The sequence below is a fragment of the Sitodiplosis mosellana genome, unplaced genomic scaffold (assembly GCF_009176505.1).
Source record: "Sitodiplosis mosellana isolate CC-2019 unplaced genomic scaffold, AAFC_SMos_1.0 Smas_scaffold_6181, whole genome shotgun sequence".
Classification (NCBI taxonomy): Eukaryota; Metazoa; Arthropoda; class Insecta; order Diptera; family Cecidomyiidae; genus Sitodiplosis; species Sitodiplosis mosellana.
In genome coordinates this window covers 4,572,047-4,590,839 of record NW_022601422.1, presented here as the reverse complement: position 1 = coordinate 4,590,839, position 18,793 = coordinate 4,572,047, and the positions used below count along the sequence as shown (strand labels likewise).

The following is an 18,793-nucleotide window of genomic DNA, read 5'->3' as shown; positions in this document are numbered from 1 at the left end:
CTCTCTCTCTCTCTCTCTCTATGCGTGGTTTTTCGAATGCAGAGAATTTTTTGCATTTTTTTTTCTCTCGTTCGCTTCTCTCGTTTGGTGTATGTTCTTTTTCTGTATTCTGTAGTGTGTTTGGGGGGGGGGGGGGAAATGAACCAACAAAAGATAATAATTGAATGCACTCCAGCAGGAATTATTTGGCGTTTGTATATAAGTGGAAACCATAAAACATACATCATCACGAATATGTACTTCATATGCATTTATACTATATACTCCCCGGGTTTTGGTGCGCCCTCTCTCTCTCTCTCTTTCACTCACTCTCCTCTTGTTCGTTTCTCGACATTCTCGTGATGATGAATCGCCTGAGAAGTTCAGGGCTGTGATCTATTTCAATACATCCTGCTGCATGTATGGCTTTGACTATAGAGAGCACACACGTAGAACAATTACTAATATCGAGAACATTTTCCAAAGGTCTGCGCTGATGCTGCTGCTGCTGCTGCTGCTTTCAGCGGAATTCCGAGTGTCCTTCTCGACACCAAATAAAAGAGCATTTGTTCAGGTCTCTCTCTCATCTCATCTCAGCATAGCACAGATCAACATAGCTCAGCACAGCATTTTGGCTCTCTTTCGTTCGTTCCATTTTTTTCTGTTGCTGTTATTATTGTTGTCCCTGTACTTCATTGAGTTTTCGAAGAAAAAAAGCGCCTGATGCTTATTTACGTGTTCATATGGCGATAGTAATGCATCCCATACATTGCATCCAAATGGAAATAAAGTATTGGTTGCCGTTGCATATTTATGACAACGAGAGAAAAAACAACAACAACATAACGTCAACGACAGCGAAAAGAAAGAACCAAACGAATGAAAATTGCAGGGAGAAAAAAAAAATTGTGTTGCACTCAACGAACGAAAAAAGCGAGAAAAAATGCGAAAATAACGCCGAAAAAAAAAATACACAGCCATTGTTTATTTTATTTGGAACTCTGTTATTGGTTGCGTGCTGTTAAATATGAACTATATATGCGTTCCTGGCTCAAGCTGCTTGTTTTTCATGTGTTATTTTTCGTTGTTGTTGGTGGCTGCTGCTGCTGCCGCTGTTACTCTTTTTTTTCCTTCAGTGTATATGGGTATTGCTGTGCTCTCTCACGCAAATGAATACGTTCCATACCAATTTCATTGGACGAGAAAACGAGTGCATGTCCATGTACATGTGCGAATAGCGCTCGGGAGCACACACTGTTCGGCTCTCGTGTGGGCTTTTGTACATGTGCACAAGTCTGAGTCGACTATGGACGATATGTATTAGTTTGGTGAATTCATTGTTCGTGTTCCATGCACAACACACCGTCCATGCCATGAACACACTATTTTGTGTGCAGATAGAGAGAGAGAGAGAGAGAGAGAGAGAGAGAGAGAGAGAGAGAGAGAGAAAGAGAGAACGTGCAATGTCGACGAAAACAGCACCGAGCACTCTTTTGTTCTCTCCAACTTTTCCGTACAGCTCACACATGTGACGTGGTCGGGTTCTGGTCGAGCCATTGAAATCGGTGCAGAAAGAAGAAAAAAAAAAAGCAACAACCGTCGGTCGCCACCATAAGTTCAAGATGCGAAGGCAGTGGCTGCAAGTGTGTGTGTGTGTGTGTGTGTCATATCTAAGCCTCGGCCACCAATAAATTTTGCCGGATTTTTCGTGCATTTTCTACATCAGCTGGAAACATGTGTCTTATGTGCCTGGCTATAAGTATGGATCAAAAAATGTTAAGTGGCTTTGAAACTCACTCAGTCTCACTTTCTGAAGCCTGTCTCGCAAAAATGGGAATATTGTTTGTTCGTGCAGAAAAAAGCATTTGATGAATGTAATACCATTTACGCGTTCACTGCTACTGCTCTCTGTGCTGGTGTTGTTGTTGTTGTTGTTGTTGTTGTTGTTGTTGCTAACTTTTTTTTGTTCATTCGTTTGTTCGTTCGTTCGTTCTGGGTGCTGCATATATACATTGTTTTGTTTGGCTCCTTGGCTCTCTTTCGAAATTGAAGCATTACGGTTTTCCATATTTGAAATTGCTGTTGCTGTGCACGCACATAAATAAATTAAAATGCGTGTGTCTGTGATATATACCGACCGACCGATGTAATTTTATGTCAATATACAATCGAAAATCATTTACGTACACGACAACTAAAATATAATAGACTAAATTCGATCGTCGTATGCATGCACGCCAATAATTTTCAGCATTCGACGACGGTTTTTTTTTCTTCTCTCTGTGTCGTTGCTTTTATTTTCTCTCTTCCTTTCGAGCGATGGATTTGTTGTGTGTGTGTGTGTGTGTGTGTGTGTCGGTTGTTTTTTTCGGTTTGATTTTGTTTGGTGTGTTCTTCTGCTTATCGTGTTTCGTCGTTTTTGGTTTTTGTAGCGCGCTGTTTCATGTGTCTTTTGTGCAGAGTTTTGAGCGCACAAAATTTATCATCAAGCACAAGTTGGCTCCTCGAGAGTGGAAATGTCCGGCTTGACTTGACTCGCGCATAAAGACATCACCGGCCAGAGACATATTCTCTTTTCTTCGGCTATTTTTAAATAATTGAACGATCGATATGTAAATATGAGTCAACGGCACCGAGAATTAGTTAGTTCTTTGATATCAATTAATACGTAACTTGTGTGTACATGAATTTAAATCACTTGTTGTTGATTACTCGCAAGCCTCCCCAATTACATTGGACATGTCTCGCAGCACACAATTACATTCCGCAGCCAACGATGTCATTCCATTTTTCGAAAATGAAAATGATTCTCTTCGTTCGATCAGAATTATTCGTCGGTTGGGTTTTTGTTTTTGAAATTCAATTGTTGTTGCTGGTGATATGAGTTAGAAATCAATCTTTTTTTTTTCCTTTCCCATTATCAACCCCTTTTCGTTTACTAGCTCCAGCCATATCTTAAACTAAGTAAACAAACCGACTCATTAAAATGAAACAAAAATAAACGACAATTTTCCAATTTCAAATTTTCCCCCCATACGAAAGAAGAGAAGAAAAAAAAAACCACGAGCTAGAGACAAATTCGATTTATTTTTTTTTTTCAAATGCAATCTTCATCGTTCAAGGCCCAGCATATTTGTTGAACGGCATATGAGTAATATTTTCTCTATTTAGACAAAAATGAGAGAAATATGGAACGAAAAAATATTGAAAAATGTGTTCATGTTCACATCAATTTTGAGGCAAAATTTTTATTTTAATTTCCTTTCTCTCTCCTCCACTCTCTGTCGGTCGATGTATACACATAATCGGTTTCTATGATTTGTGATGGAAAATTGTTATTTGCTTATCATTTTCATTCTTCGATTTGTATCCCTAATAAGCCAAATTGTGATTCAAACGACCAACAAAAAACGGCAGCAATACTGTTTCGGGGAGTAACTAAATGCCATGAAAAGAAATGAACGTGCTTCAAAAACAGAATCTCGTGTTACACAATTCACAACAAAAGTGTCAACAATTATCTCTTCTCTTAACGCATCGATGCGTGTTTGTCAATTAAAAATTGTACGAACATGACTTCTCATCATTTCTGTTTTACCTAGAGTTGACAAATCAGAGGGCGCAAGCTTTTTTTCGGTGGAAAATTGTACATAGATGTGCATGGGCTACAGGGAGATAGGGAAGAAGAAAAAGAAGAACGAGATTGGAGAAGAATATATTTGCTCATGATCACGAGAGTTTGCGTTGTGTGCAATGGCGAATATGGCACATTCGTAAAGTCGAGATATGGAAATGAAACCAATAACAACAGAGAGTTTGTGTGTGTGTGTGTGTGTGTGACAAGGCACAACAGGTCGAAATGTCCAAAAAAGAGAGGAAAATAAAAAAAAATCCAAATAAAATACGTCAAAGACATCGAGAATTGTCAACAAATCAGTGTGTGATTCGTGTGTACACATCAACCTAGAATGAGAGAAATACAAAAGCAAGACATCGAGAGAGAGAGAGAGAGAGAGAGAGAGAGAGAGAGACGGGTGGACGAAGTACTACAAAGACTTTGACCGCGATCCAGCGACCCAGCCAAATAATTATAATACTCAGGCACAGACAAATACAGAATCATTCATTGTGTTTGTTGCTGTTGTTTATTTTGCTCGAGCGTCGTTCGAACTTATGCATGTATTCTTTTGCGATGTTTACCGCATCAAAACTGGTATTCTCAATGTTGATCTTGTAGTCCAAAACTGCGCGAAATCGTCACGATCTCACTCTCTACAACCGATAAAAGGATCACCACAACTCTACGGTTTCTGTTTCGTTTTCATTATTTTTTTTTATTGTCATTTTCGCTTCGCTTATTTGGTATGCACTTTCTTTTTTTCGTCTACAAAAGAACATCAGCACATGTATATTGGTTGGAAGAATGCGCGTATAAAAGCGAAAACGAACAATATGTTATATATTGCACACGAAATACGTATTTCTTCTTCTTTTTCTTTTTTCTACAGGTTCTTTTGATGCAAAACATGTGTGTGCAATAAATAAGGTGAAAGAAAATAAAATCGTGCTCGCTTATTCAGTTCCTCGTGCAGAAAACACAGTCGTTCGACGTTTGTGTGTGTGTGTGTGTGTTTATGCTGATTTTTTTTTTTTTGATTCAACGGTGCGTTTTTCTCATTTTTCTCCTTTTGTTCAGGAGGTTTATGAAACTGTTGCAAAATATTTTTCGATTCAGTTCGTATTATGTGCCTTTTCCTATCGATCAAGTTCATTTAAACGAAATTTAAAGATGCACAACACACACAAATGTGTGCAAAATCCATCTGTCATTAATTTTGAGAATGATATCGAAGGTGCCGACAGGGACAAAATGACAGTCCTTTTCAGGCGAGTAGATGGGCTTGACCAAACTCATACACACCATTTCGAAAACCAACTTTTGTATAAACACACACACACACACACAATTACGTATGCGTTGCAAAACAAAAGCAAATTAAACAAAAGACAACAACAATGGACTTTTATGAAAAATAAGGTGCTTGACAAAACAAAACAAAACAAAACAAAACGACTGCAGACAAATAAAGAGACAAGTATTATATTTGAATGGATTATAATGAAAATGAAACTTAATATTTTCGAACTTAGAGCGGGATAAGAAAAGAAAATCCATTAAAGTGGACCGTAACCATTATTGTCGCATTTCATACTACTGATAAGAGATAAATGATGGCATTCGAGGCCGAAGTTGTAGACTACATTTGGAATTGAAACTTTGCCTTTGACTGATTTCTTTTTTCCTTGTTCCACTTTAAGATCGAGCATATAAAGTTTCATTTTCATAATAACCCATTCATTGATTGAAACATGCATACATGCATGCTATGTAAATATTGAAAAAAAGAGGATTGAGGGTGTAGTGATAATCAGAACTTGGAAAGCATACGAATTTCGGAAAAAACTTTTTCGGAGAATCATATTTTATGTGGTTCAATGTACTTTATTTATTCGTAGAGATGTTCATATATGTAACCAACGAAACAAATTAATTACATCTGATTCCATTGTCTAATGTGTGGATGCAGACTCTAAATGAAGCAGTATATTTTAACTCTTTCAATGACTTTGAATTCAAAAACTCAAAGAAAACTGAAATGCACACAGAATCAAGGAGAGACAGAAATATTCTTGGACTCTATTTTCCACATGGCTCTTATTCATGGTGCATCTCGAATGAATTTACAAAATAAAGAGCGTCCAAAACAAAAGGAAGTTCACTCATCAATTTGTCGTTGTGTTGTGATCGTGCGTCGTTTAGGTATTGTTGCGACTGTGGTTATGTGTGTGTGTGTGTGTGTGTGTGTGTGTGAGAGAGAGAGAGAGAGAGAGAGAGAGAGAGAGAGAGAGAGTGCCCAAGTCGGATTCTTGTTTTTTTTTTGCATTTTTGTCAAAGTATAGCAGGTTGTTATTGCGCTGAACACTTTTTCATGTTATTAAATTTGCTCCTTTCTCGTTCTTCGTGCGCGAATTTTTCTCGATTGTTATTGTTGTTGTAGTTTTTTTTTCTGTTGACGTCGATATTGTCGCCTGCACCCGCAACTCCAATGTGTACTCACGCTAACAGCCAGAGATGTTGCCTGCGATTTTTACATATACCACAATGCGTATGTTGCGCTCATGTCGTGGTGTGCGTTAGTGTCTCTCTTTTTATCCATTTGTGTACATGTGAATGTGCAAACATTTATATAGAGCTCACTGAAACGTGTGCATTTTTATGTGTGTGTTCACTTTTTTTTATTTTATATTCTCCTGTCGTTATTGATGTATCAAGTATGGAATTTTATCGTCAACGTTTTTTTTTCTCTCTCTTTTTTTCCCCATAGAATCAAAATCATGCATCACGGGACAACTGCGACGATGAGAATTTCAGCGAAAATATTTGAAATATTGTAAGCGCAGTTATAAGATACATATCGCATGAAAAAAAAAACGAAAGAAAGCTGATTGAAAGATCTTGTGTATAGCCAAAATATTGCTGACGCTGAATGAAAGAAAAGCACACCGACTCCTGTTGTTCTCAGGAAAGAAACCAGTGAAAAAGACTTTCTCTCTATCTCTCTGCCGATGTGCTAGATTCGAGGAGGATTTTGGAAATCAAATCACGAAGAAACGAAATGAATAGCAGAAAACAGACTCAGTGAATGAAAATGAACTAATATGAAGACGGTGAATAGCAAAAATGTTGCAAACTATCACAAAAAGTAAGCGCAAGCTTTTGCCAATCGATCGAAAAAATGTGAAATTATATCGATTCGCTGTGTATATCGGTGATTGACAACGCAAAAACTGCTTGTAACAAAGCAAAAACCAAATTGAATCAAACAAGAATTGAAAGAAAAAATGAAGAAAATAACCCACGAAAACTCCTAATTGAAACCTATTTGATATTTGTTAATCCTCTAACGCGCTACAATTTCGATCATTTTAAACAGAAATTAAACGAAAAGAGAAAGAAACACAATCCGAACAAAAAACGGTGGAAAACTAATCTGAAGGAATCGAAACTCGAATTGTGATTGTACACTGAATGCTTCGACAACGTTGATTGTCACTGTTGTTGAAGCAAACAATTTACCGATTTTTTTTTTCTCTAAATATACACATAACCAAATTTATCTCATGAACAGAAAAGCTAGTCGAGCAAACAATTTAAAACACAAACACGTAGAGAATACAGAGCCGAATTTTTCGTCTAATATCCATTAAAAACGATTCTAGTTCAAGTTGTCAAAACCAAAAAAAAAAAAACAAGAAATAAAACAAAAATCGACGGTGTGTGTGAGAAGCAGAGAGGAAAATTAGAGACACGTTCCCAATGGCTTCATTGAATGCAACCGATGCAAATATGCCAGTTGCATTAGAATCGTTTGACGAATGTGCGAACAATCCAAATGAAGAGAACCATCAAATGGCGACCGATGACAATGAGAAGGCTAGTGTTGAAAATGACGAAAATCTTGCCGCAAATGATACGCTTATCGATGCCCTCGATGACAATCGCAACGATCACAATGCCGGCCACAAAACGATCGAACACATTAAAGGGATGATCGCTAGCGATCAAGCGTCGAGTGAACGATCACAGCAACATCAGTCGGTAAGTAAAATCGCACTTGTATTTCGAAGCAAACTCACATTTTGCTATTTTGACCGCATCATTTCAATTTGAGATATATTTTTTTTCTTTCTTTCCGGCAGCCGGAACAGTATAATGAACCTATTCATGATAATACAAATGCAAATGCGCTACAAACCCATCCAACAACAGAAAATAGTCCAAATAATCCATTACGCGAACATGATGATAACATTATCGATCGTGTGACCACTGAAAATGATGTGAATGAACTCGATAAAATATTTTGTGATAAAAATGCGAATTCAGCAACGTCCGATAATGATGATTCGCAATCTATACCGGGTATCGAAAACAGCGACATCGCCGACGACATTACGAACGACAATCGAAAGGATTCGAGTTCGCTTCAAACGAGCAATACAGCAAATGCAAACGCTAGCCTAGATAGTAATGTTTTCAGCGATGTCGATCATCAGCAACATCAAGAGGTACGATTAGAGCCGGAACGATCTTTTTTGAATACTTCTATTTTTTTTGTCACTTTATTGTTTTACTCGTTCGATTGTTTCTACGATGAATATTTAGATTTTTTTCGAAGAAACAATATTTATTGAATCGTGTGAAATTGAAACACTAACGTACAAATTCAAATTTGTCTACAGCAGCAGCAGCAGAATCAGCATCAGCATCAGCATCAGCCACAAAGCACCATTCATCCAAATGCCGAACAGCAAATGCATCAATATGATGAACAGATGTATCAGTACAATCAACAAACGCAAATGTCACATGAGCAAAATATGCCGTCACACCAATTGCCTCAGCAACACCAAATGGATATGCAAATTCATAGAGATAACGATCCGCACTATCAATACAAATTGTATGCCAAATTTGACTGCATCCCATCATTTCGTGCATCTAATGATATATTTTTTTAAATTATTCCAATCAGATATTCACCAATGTATTTACCTCCGGTCAACGGTAATGCACAACAATCACATCAACAACATCAGCAACAACAACAACAGCAGCAGCAGCAACAGCAACAAATGCAGGTGAGTGAGATCAAAACGAGATAAAAGTGCGCGAAAATTAGCCTGACATGATTTGTTTTTTTTTTTTAATTGTTTTCAATAGAATGCGCCATTTAAGCCATATCAGCTGGTCGACTCACCAGCGACTCCTCCATCCACGAAAAATTCTAACATTTCGTCAGCTCCGGGTACACCCAGTTCTTTGGATGTAAGGATATCTTTTCTTGGACAAATGCTCTACATTTTTCTTTTCATTTTCTGCTATTTTTCTTTTCAACTTTGATTTAATTTGCATTTATTCTGAATAAAATTCTGAAGTCATTTTCAAATCCATCACAGCAACCGCGACAAGTTCCACAACAACAGCAAACAGACGATCCGTATAATTTTGTAGATGAAGATATGCACTCAATATCGCCGCACCAAAATCATCATCACATGCCGAATATGGGCAGTTTTGGATTGGCACTGCAGCAAATGCGATCGAATGTGGGCAATGCAATGGGCTATCCATCACTGAACAATCCCATGAACAATGGCAACGAATCAATGCAAAACATGAAAAATGTAATGATGCCATCGTTGCACAGTCCAATGGACACGCAAACATCAATGATTAGCGAAATTACGCCAAAGAAACGCGGCCGCAAAAAGAAAGTTCGCACTGAAGATGGGTACGTCGTAAAACCGGAATATTCGTCAAGACTAGGAAAAAAAAAAAACGAAATTAATCTTGATTTTCTTATCTTCTCTCACAGTCAAAATATACCGCTTGGAATTCCCAATGATCCCGGTATGGTACCGGCCAAACCAATACCTAAAGAGCGCAAAAAGCACGATCGATTCAATGGCATGTCCGAAGAAGAAGTTTCAAAACGAACGTTACCCGATCATTTGGCAAATAACCTAGATATTATCATAGTGAGTGTAATATTCCCATTTCGCGATTGCCAATATTATTGTTGACACCAATTGAAATATTGAATTTTGTTTGCCTTCTATTTCAACAGATTGGAATCAATCCAGGACTGTTTGCTGCTTATAGAGGTCATCACTACGCTGGGCCCGGCAATCATTTTTGGAAGTGTCTCTATCTCTCCGGATTGACGCATGAACAAATGAATGCAGAAGAAGATTATAAGTTGCTCGACTATGGGATTGGGTTCACAAATATGGTGCAACGGGCGACAAAAGGCTCAGCTGACTTGACACGAAAGGAAATCAAAGAAGGCAGCCATTTGTTGCATGAAAAATTACGAAGATATCGCCCAAAAATCGCCGTCTTCAACGGCAAACTCATTTTCGAAGTGTTTTCCGGCAAAAAAGAATTCAACTTTGGACGACAATCAGAATGCGTTGAAGGAACTAATACTGTAAGTTGAACAATAAACACGAAATCTGTATCTCTCCTCTCTGAATCACTTTTCATCTCTAAATGAACAAAAGTTTTTCGTTGAAATTGGTATTTCTTTTTTCGATTTTAAATTCAAACTGACATAAAATTTCTTTTTAGTACATGTGGGTGATGCCATCGTCCAGCGCGAGGTGCGCACAATTACCAAGAGCGGCTGATAAAGTTCCATTTTATGTGGCATTGAAAAAGTTTCGCGACTATTTGAATGGCGTTATACCACATATTGATGAGTCAGAATGTGTCTTTCCTGACCCAAAAAATACCAAACAAATTTACGGTTAGTAAAGAAAGAAAATCCAGATGTGAGATAAATGTAGAACAAATCATTAAAATGATCAAAAATGTTTCCATTGATGTTTTAGATAATGACGGAAATAAAGTGGAAAAATTGAGTCGTTTCACACCAAATCCAAATTCAATGGGGATGCCAATGCCGGAAATGATGCAACAACACCAGCAATCGGATATGACAGATATTAGTATGATTGGTGGTAAGTGTGAGGGTGATATGATGGGTGCACCGAAGAAGAAACGCGGCCGACCGAAGAAGGTTCGCGGTGAAGGTGAAGAGAATGTTAAGATAAGTGTACCGCGACGATCACAAAATACATCACAGGAAACGGAACTGTTGAGCGATGGAACGCCAAAGAAGAAGCGTGGACGACCGAAGAAGGTGAAAATTGATGGTATGGACGGTTCAATTGTGTCAACGAAATTACCCGCAAATAGTGCCAACATTGAGAGTATTATAAATGAAACTGCACTCGATTCGGATCGTACCATGTATTCGCCAGCACTGAATCAATCACAGTCACAGCAAGGTCAACCATCAAAATCGCAAAAGCAATCACAACAAAGTCAACAACCAATGAATATGTTCTCGCCAATGTCGGGCAACACCGCATTAAATATGAATGGCACTATGCAGTGTACAATGAATGGCAATTTCAATAGCATGCAGCAGACATCATTTCAATCGCATGAACATCCACAACAAACAAATGCTTCCGATTCGCCGCAGCAGTTTTCCCATTCGAATCTGTCTTCAGAGATATCGGCCGCAATTTCTACTGCCGAGCATTTGAATGCGACGGCTGGCAATGGAGACACCAATTCACCGTCGTCCAATTCACAAAGCGTAGCGCCAGCTGATTTTGACACACCAGACTGCGTACACAATGACAATTGGAATGATCACAACACATTTAACGTCGCTCAACAGGTAAGAATCGATAATTATTGCTTTTTTATTGGTCATTCAATTAATTACGGGTCAATTAGTGGCCATTATGATGCAATTGCAATTCAATGTTTTTTTTAATTATATGTGTGTGTGTCTGTTTAGCAATCGCAATCGCAACAACATCATTGGCAACCGAAACCACAGGCTTCTATCGGTGTGAATGCTCAAAACTCACAATACTTGTCGGTGGACACACAGAAAGCGGCTTCCGTGAACGTTGATGCTCAAAAATCCCCATATGTCGGCGTCGACTCGTCGCAACAACAGCAGCAACAGCAACAACAACATTTGAGCCAAATACACTTGCAGCATCAACAGCAACTCCATTTACAACAACAACAACAGCAGGTAAGCCCCGTCGTCGATTCTTCTTTCTTTTTTCCTTTTTTTCTTCATTTGTCGCTTGTTATATTGTTGTGAAAGCGCTCAACACACAATTACGTCGTGAGAACTTGTGTAACTTGACTGTTTTATTTTTAGCAACAGCATATCCAAAGCCAGCACAATCCGTTCCAATCGCATCACATACAACAACAATCGCATTCGGACGAAATGAGTGCGTACATCGGTAAACAGGCGCACAGCATGAGCGATGTGACGGCCAAGAGCCTATCCGGTCTTGAATCACTAGTCGATCAAATACCTAGCTTAAGTGACAACCATGACTCAAGCGGACAGCAATCGTCTGGACATAGTTTACGCTCAAGCGAAAGCCGTCTCGATATACCATCTATGGTTGGTAGCGGTGGAGGTGGTGGTGGCGGTGGTGGTATCGATCATCTGCAGTCGTCACCATTTCAAAACAGTTGTTTGTATTCGTCGAATTATCTATCGTCAGCGTCGTCGCCGAGCCTAGGTAGCCCAATGTTAGCAAATTCAAGCGATCTACGATGCAATAGCAATCGAAGTCGCAGCAGTGATATAAATGGTGCATCAACGCCAACAGCAAATCTCATGTCGCACTATTCAAGCTCAAGTTACCCAGCATCGGCGCTACCACCGGCGCCGACGTCCGGTCTCCATTCGCCAAATAGTCCACAAACTCAAACGCCACCGATGAATCTCAACAATTTGAACAATCATCCATTTTCCGTGAGCAATTTGACCGGCAATCATAACTATTCACTGACACCACCGCCATCAACACCATCCGCATCGATGCCAATGAACTCCATCAACTCGATGAATTCATACCATTCGAATTTTATGGCGGCTGCAATGCAGCAACCGCTGTATATTCATGATTTCTATGAAAAAACGCATCCACCCATTCCGCCAGAATTTTTCCAAAAGACAACACGACAGGCCACCACCAATGTTGATCCGCATCTTCCACCATTTTATGCATCACATGCGGCAGCGGCATACGGACAGCATGCCGGTTTTCCATCGGCTGGCTATGGCTTCCCAACGACAAATGATTTTTTCGAAAAAACCACCAATCTACAGCATGTCCAACCACAATCACAGGCATTCGCCGCTTCCAGTCCACCAACAATCCATATGCCCAGCCCAAATTATCCATACGGCTACGGTGAACATCATCGTCGTCAGAACTACATTGCATCCGATTTATTCTTTTCGAATCATCATGGCATGTTTGATCCGCGGTAGGGACGAGCTTGGGGTCACCTATCTTCATTCTTCTAGTTTTCCATCGCAAAATGAACACTTTCTGACGACTGACGGAACCTTTTTACGAATAAACAACACACATCATCTCTATCCATACATGGCATGCACGCAATTCGTCAATCATGCACGTTGAATCGATTTGTAAATGCATTTCATCGAATTCGCTCATGATACGCCCACTGAGTTCTGAATCTCAACATGAATCCCACATTTACCGATTTTGTTTTTATTATTTAAATCTTGTCGTGCAACATACTTTTACCCCTCATAACTAATGACAAATCCTAAACTCGATAGACAATTTTATTTTGATGTCAATTAAAAGGGAATATGATTGAATAAATGTGCAGTCCAGCACACTTGGTGCTGACTGACTTAGCACGCCAAAAGCCTAATGGTGGCATTTGCTCGTAGAATAATGGTGCTTTTTCTCAAAAAAAAAAAAAAAAACTGTAAGCTAAACAAACAAAAATTCGATATAAACAATTGCATTGAGAAAAGATGGAAATTTTTCGAAATTCCAATGAAAAAGAGAGAGTAGAAAAAATGAAGAAGAAATATAAAACACAAGTGAAAGAGAAAGAAAATTTGTGAATGTGTGTCTAAGAAAATAATTGTTTATTTAATCCACGTAATTGTATTGTTGTCACATTAACTTGTTCTAAACGTGCGCAAAAAATATTCAACATCCAGAACGTTAAATAGAAAGCAAAACGACAAGAAAAAAGAATAACACAAACACACACACACACACACCTAGAAATTATTGAATATTCAAAATGAAAAGTTAGGAATTAAATAATTTATAAGAATTTTTTTTATGTTCTTCGTTTCTACAATAACAACATCAGCATCAAAGAACAACAAAAATGGAATTTGAAGAAAACAAGTAAAATAAAATATGTAGGAAATTTTTACCAGCTTACCAGCAACAAAGAAAAAAAAAACGTTAATAGAGATAAAACAGATAAAGAAAGAAAAAGAAAACGGAATATGACACTTTCTCAAAGAATTTACATGAACATGACATTTTTCTTCGGTTTTATCGCTCGTTTTAATTTTTAGACTTTTTTAAAAAAGAAGATTTTTCGACATTTTTTATATATAATATATATATTGTTAATTTTTTCTCGAAAGCAAAGAAAAGTCAAGGATTGAGAAGGATATGGGAAAAGCCCAAGCAAACGATAACGCATTGCACGGAGTGAATCAGAATTATTCGGCTTTCTTTTTGCACATGCAATTTAGCATAAAGTTTTTTTTTAAAATCAAATAATCGCCATAAAACTTCGAAACGTTTGGTTTACGACATGGTATTCAAATACTTTTCACTTAATTTTTTTTTCTTTCGGTTTTTGAATTATATTTTATGAGCGCGCAGAGAAGAAAAAAAAAACAGAGAAGCATGTACTTATTTTACTTTAGTTTTGCGGATTGGTATGAAAATGAAGCCAAACTAATAAGTTTATCTCAATGCATGCGCATGCGGAATATTTAGTAGCTATATTAAATGAGAATAAATAAAAATTATATATATATATTTTTGTAAACATATCGACAACACACCGTAACTGAAACAACAAAATAGTATGAAGAAGAAGAAGAAGAAAGAGTATGTCTGAACTTGCAACATAAGTTTTGTCATAAATGAATTTATGCTGATTTAGTCATCGCCGCGACGAATTTCGGTGCAGAAACCGGAGCAAACACGTGTAACAAGTTGTAAGCTCACAGATAAATGAAGGTCATCGTCGTCGTCGTCGTTTTTTTGTATCTTTTTTTTTTCTTCAGTGACAACGAACACGAGATGAAGTTTATAGAATGGTGCTAATTCGTTGCACGACCTTGTTACCTAACGATTAAATGGGCCATGTATTGGTGTGGTCTAGCCAGTCTTTAGAAATTTAAGTCAATTCGCTCCCCCCCCCCCCTCCAATTTTGTCGAGAACCGTGTTTATTTTTTTTTGTTCGCTTTATTTTCCTTGCAAATGCAAACAATCGGCAGGTCAAAGTTTTCATCGTCATTTGCTTTAGTATTGTTTTATTGTTTTTCAACGTGATCGATTCTTCTGTTGTTCTCGCAATGTTGCAATCTCAGAAATGCACAGAATATTTTGCATAAATGTTACGAGCTCATTTTTTTTTTTAAGAATAAAATTTAAAAAAAAGGAAAAGAAATTGTCGTATTTTTTATAGAATAAAATAATTTGCACTTGAAATAATCGCAACTTCCCGTTGAATAAATCGAGACAAGAAAAAAAAACAGCAATTTATGTTAGATGTATAATTTGTAGCGTGCGACGATACGATATTCATTTTCGTTTTTTTTTTTTTAAGAAAATTCAATCGAATCATTTTTGTACATGATTGTAGTTGATAGTTTATTGTGATTTTTTATTTTTTGTTTTAGTTTCGTCAAATCTTAGTTTTTTTGTCATGTTTCAATATATTTTTGTCTTTGTATTTATCATTTTTTTTTTTTTTTGGAACACAAGTCGTCGTTTTCGATTCCAATGTTATTAACAATTTTACGAATTTACCACTTTGTTGCCCACATACCGAACTAAACGAACGTATACCATGCAATAAGAGAGATGAAGTGAGAACGGAAATGAGTTCAGTTAATGTTTTGTTTTGTTTAGTTGTCAATTCATCAGCAACTCACTCAGCCAATATTTGGGTAAAATTACCAGTTAACAGTTTTAAATATGTAATAGATCATTTTTTTGTGTTTTGCTCTAGAATTTCTTAATTTTGTTTAGAATAAATAATAAATTACGGTGACGCTCCTTCTGCACAGAATGAGGAGAAAGTAATGGGTTTGTGTTTTTTTTTTTTAATTTTTCGTCTTGATTCTGATACATATTGATAGATAATGGAGAAATGAGTTGATTGGATGACGGAGAAAATGATGCGAAAATCGTATGAAAGGAAGAAGAAACGCACACGAAGTTGGAAAGTATGGGTGAATGATGGATTTTTGCCAGATTTTTACACGGTGCGCATGTCAATATGGTTTTCCATTCAACTTCTCTTTACCTTTTCGTTAGCGAAATTACTTAAGAAAATGCATGCGTTCAACGAAATAAGAATGCGTATGAATCGAGAGAGAAAAGGAGAGAAATCAAGATAAATAAAATGAACAAGTCGAGAAAAAAAAACACATGCACACACACTTTCACACACATACTAAGAACTCACAGGGTAAACTTTATTAGTAATTAAACATTTAAATAAAACAATAAAGTGTAGAAAAGAAGAAAAAAAGAAGAGAGAAAAAAATCACTTGCATTGAAACAATTCACCAGCAAATGGAAATGAGAGTGATGGAACAGCTCTTAATTAGTGAATAATATTGAAATTTTAAGTGGAATCCATTGGATATAGACGATTAACGTTTTATGTAATAATTATTATTATGGTTATTAATCTGCAGTGGTAAATAAACCAAACGTTTAGTAAAAGAAACAATTCAGTCGGTGTGTGATAAGTTTTGTGCGCATTTTTGAATTTAAATAAAAAGAAAAGTAGCAACAACAACAACAACAACAACCAATTATGCAAATGAAACGATTGGAAAAAAAACTTAAAATACCTTAAGAAATATGCATGTAGATTTAATGGGACATAACACACACACAAATAATGTCAAACATACGGCAAGTCAAAGAAGTGTCATCAACGTTATTGCGCCAAAATGTGAAGCTAAAGTGTTTTGGAATTGAAACAGCTAGAACGATTCCAAATGTGCTGAGGAATTTTGCACACATCCATGTACATATATAAAACCGACCGACAAAACAGAAAATACTTCGTGCGGCAAATGAGAGAGACAGGAACTTAGCTTACCACTATTTGAATTAACACACCAGAAGAGGAAAGAAAACAACAATAACTAATGGAATAATTTTCAATGTTAAATTGTACGAATTAAATGAAATCATACGTAATTACTAGCAAAGAATAAATTGAAATTGAAATCTACGCAATTTTTAACATTTTACTCTTAATCTATTCAGAAAAAAAAAACAAGAATTTTCGGAATTTTCAGTGAATATGCAAATTAAAAGAAAAAAACATGTAGGAATGTCATTGCCAGTGAATATTTTGCACTCGATGTTCTGATGAATGAAAACAGAAAGAAAAATGAAATTGGAAATGGAAAATATCGATGGGTTTTCAAGCGATTTAAAATGTGTCGATCGTTTCGATGAACATGCTCACGCACGGCTATACATACATTTGATCCAATTCCAAACTCATCAAAATTGCATCAACATTCGATTGAAAACAGTGCGATCAATTTCTAACGGAAGCGCGAAATGGAATCACACATTTTCCAATCATTTGCATTCTCTCGAATGTTTAACGAAATGAAAGCAAGAAGAAGAAGAAGAAAGAAGGAACAGAAAATACCACAACTTAAACATATTCAGTACGTGCAATATTTTTCTTTCTCTTTTTTTATAGATAAAATATTATACATTTATATTAAAGGAAATTGAGGGATTGGCGAACAACTTATACACGAAATCATGTTGTATATGTAGGATGATAACACAAACGACTACAACTTAATTTTAAGGAATGAAACCAATTTAAAAATAATTCAAGTGACAAGCGAAATACAATTAAAATCTGCAAATTGAATGAGAACAAGAGATAAAAAGAGAATAAAAGAAAAATTCAACAAAAAGAAATAAAGGATTTTGTCGAAATAAAACGAAACGTTTTGCTCTTTTCTTTTTTTGCTATGCAGACTTGGGTAAAGTACAATCGATGGAGACACATTTCATTCTAATTTTTATCTAATTATCTATCAAAAACGAACTTCAAGCGATATCGCATCGTTGCGATATAAGGGACGCCGACAACTTAGTGTCAAAGTGAGTATTTCATTGTGGCATTTCTATGGTGAATACAATTTTCTTTGGTTGGACAACCGAAATTTGGCCATTGGAATTTTTGTCGTCAAAATTGATGAAATAATCTATATCTTGACGAAATGATGATCAATTTTGACGTTTTATACCACAAATAATATTAATGTACTTCTCAAGATAGTTCCAACAAAGTTTTTTTCTTTTTTGTAGAACCAAGTTCTATCCAAAATCTATGAGAATAGATTATTAATATGTTAGCGCGATTTTTGTATCCCAATTTTCAACAAATCGAACCATACTTATTTTATTCATTTGTGATTGAAAAACATTCTCTAATCTTACTTTTTAGCTCCATATGCTTCAAATGTACAATGTATGAAATGGTCTGTTCTAAAAGTCAAATGTTCTTCTTCAGAATTGGAAAATATTAGTTTAAACAGGCTTTCGACCATTTCTTGAGCAATTTTTCAAATATTGCGTAAATTCGAAAGTTTCCGCCGCTGACATTTAAATGTCGCCACTTGTAACTGAGCGTAGCTTGACAAGTGAATCCAATTGCATTTTGTAGATGTGACATTTAGCAATCTAACTCAGAGCAGAAAGATTCATTTTTTGTTCTGCGTCATTGTTTTTGAATCGATTGAAAATGGATCGTGATAAGGTGTTTTTTCGAGGGGCCCTTCTTTTCTTATTTGATTCGAAGAAAACTGCTGCTGAAGCTCATCGAATGCTGTCAGATACTTATGGCGAGCAAGCTGCATCGGAACGAAGCTGCAGAGAATGGTTTCATCGATTCAAAAGTGGTGATTCAAGTCAATGAAAGACAAAGAACGTTCAGATCGGCCAGAAGCGATTGAAGATGTCGATTTGCAAGCATTATTGGATGAAGACCCAACCCAAACGCAAAAAGAACTTACATTGCAGTTAAGCGTCGGCCAAACAACCATTTTCAGACAT

The 18,793-nt window shown here is 36.7% G+C and overlaps 1 protein-coding gene across 5 annotated transcripts in view; it reads left to right on the top strand.

The window, feature by feature from the left end:
- The window catches only part of LOC129576358 (putative mediator of RNA polymerase II transcription subunit 26), a 26,005-nt gene extending 8,652 nt beyond the window's left edge, over nucleotides 1-17,353 (top strand). For 2 of the 5 annotated variants that reach the window (XM_055461312.1, XM_055461311.1), the window contains exons 2-13: nucleotides 6,366-7,639; nucleotides 7,741-8,109; nucleotides 8,284-8,504; nucleotides 8,577-8,682; nucleotides 8,765-8,869; nucleotides 8,980-9,335; nucleotides 9,420-9,582; nucleotides 9,672-10,034; nucleotides 10,175-10,352; nucleotides 10,438-11,297; nucleotides 11,421-11,666; nucleotides 11,799-17,353. In XM_055461312.1, the coding sequence (XP_055317287.1) occupies nucleotides 7,358-7,639; nucleotides 7,741-8,109; nucleotides 8,284-8,504; nucleotides 8,577-8,682; nucleotides 8,765-8,869; nucleotides 8,980-9,335; nucleotides 9,420-9,582; nucleotides 9,672-10,034; nucleotides 10,175-10,352; nucleotides 10,438-11,297; nucleotides 11,421-11,666; nucleotides 11,799-12,932 (4,383 nt within the window). In that variant the 5' untranslated portion in view covers nucleotides 6,366-7,357 and the 3' untranslated portion in view covers nucleotides 12,933-17,353. The remainder of the gene's footprint in view (nucleotides 1-6,365; nucleotides 7,640-7,740; nucleotides 8,110-8,283; nucleotides 8,505-8,576; nucleotides 8,683-8,764; nucleotides 8,870-8,979; nucleotides 9,336-9,419; nucleotides 9,583-9,671; nucleotides 10,035-10,174; nucleotides 10,353-10,437; nucleotides 11,298-11,420; nucleotides 11,667-11,798) is intronic. The other 3 variants (XM_055461315.1, XM_055461313.1, XM_055461314.1) reach the window with 3 other exon arrangements.
- Nucleotides 17,354-18,793: the final 1,440 nt, after the last annotated feature.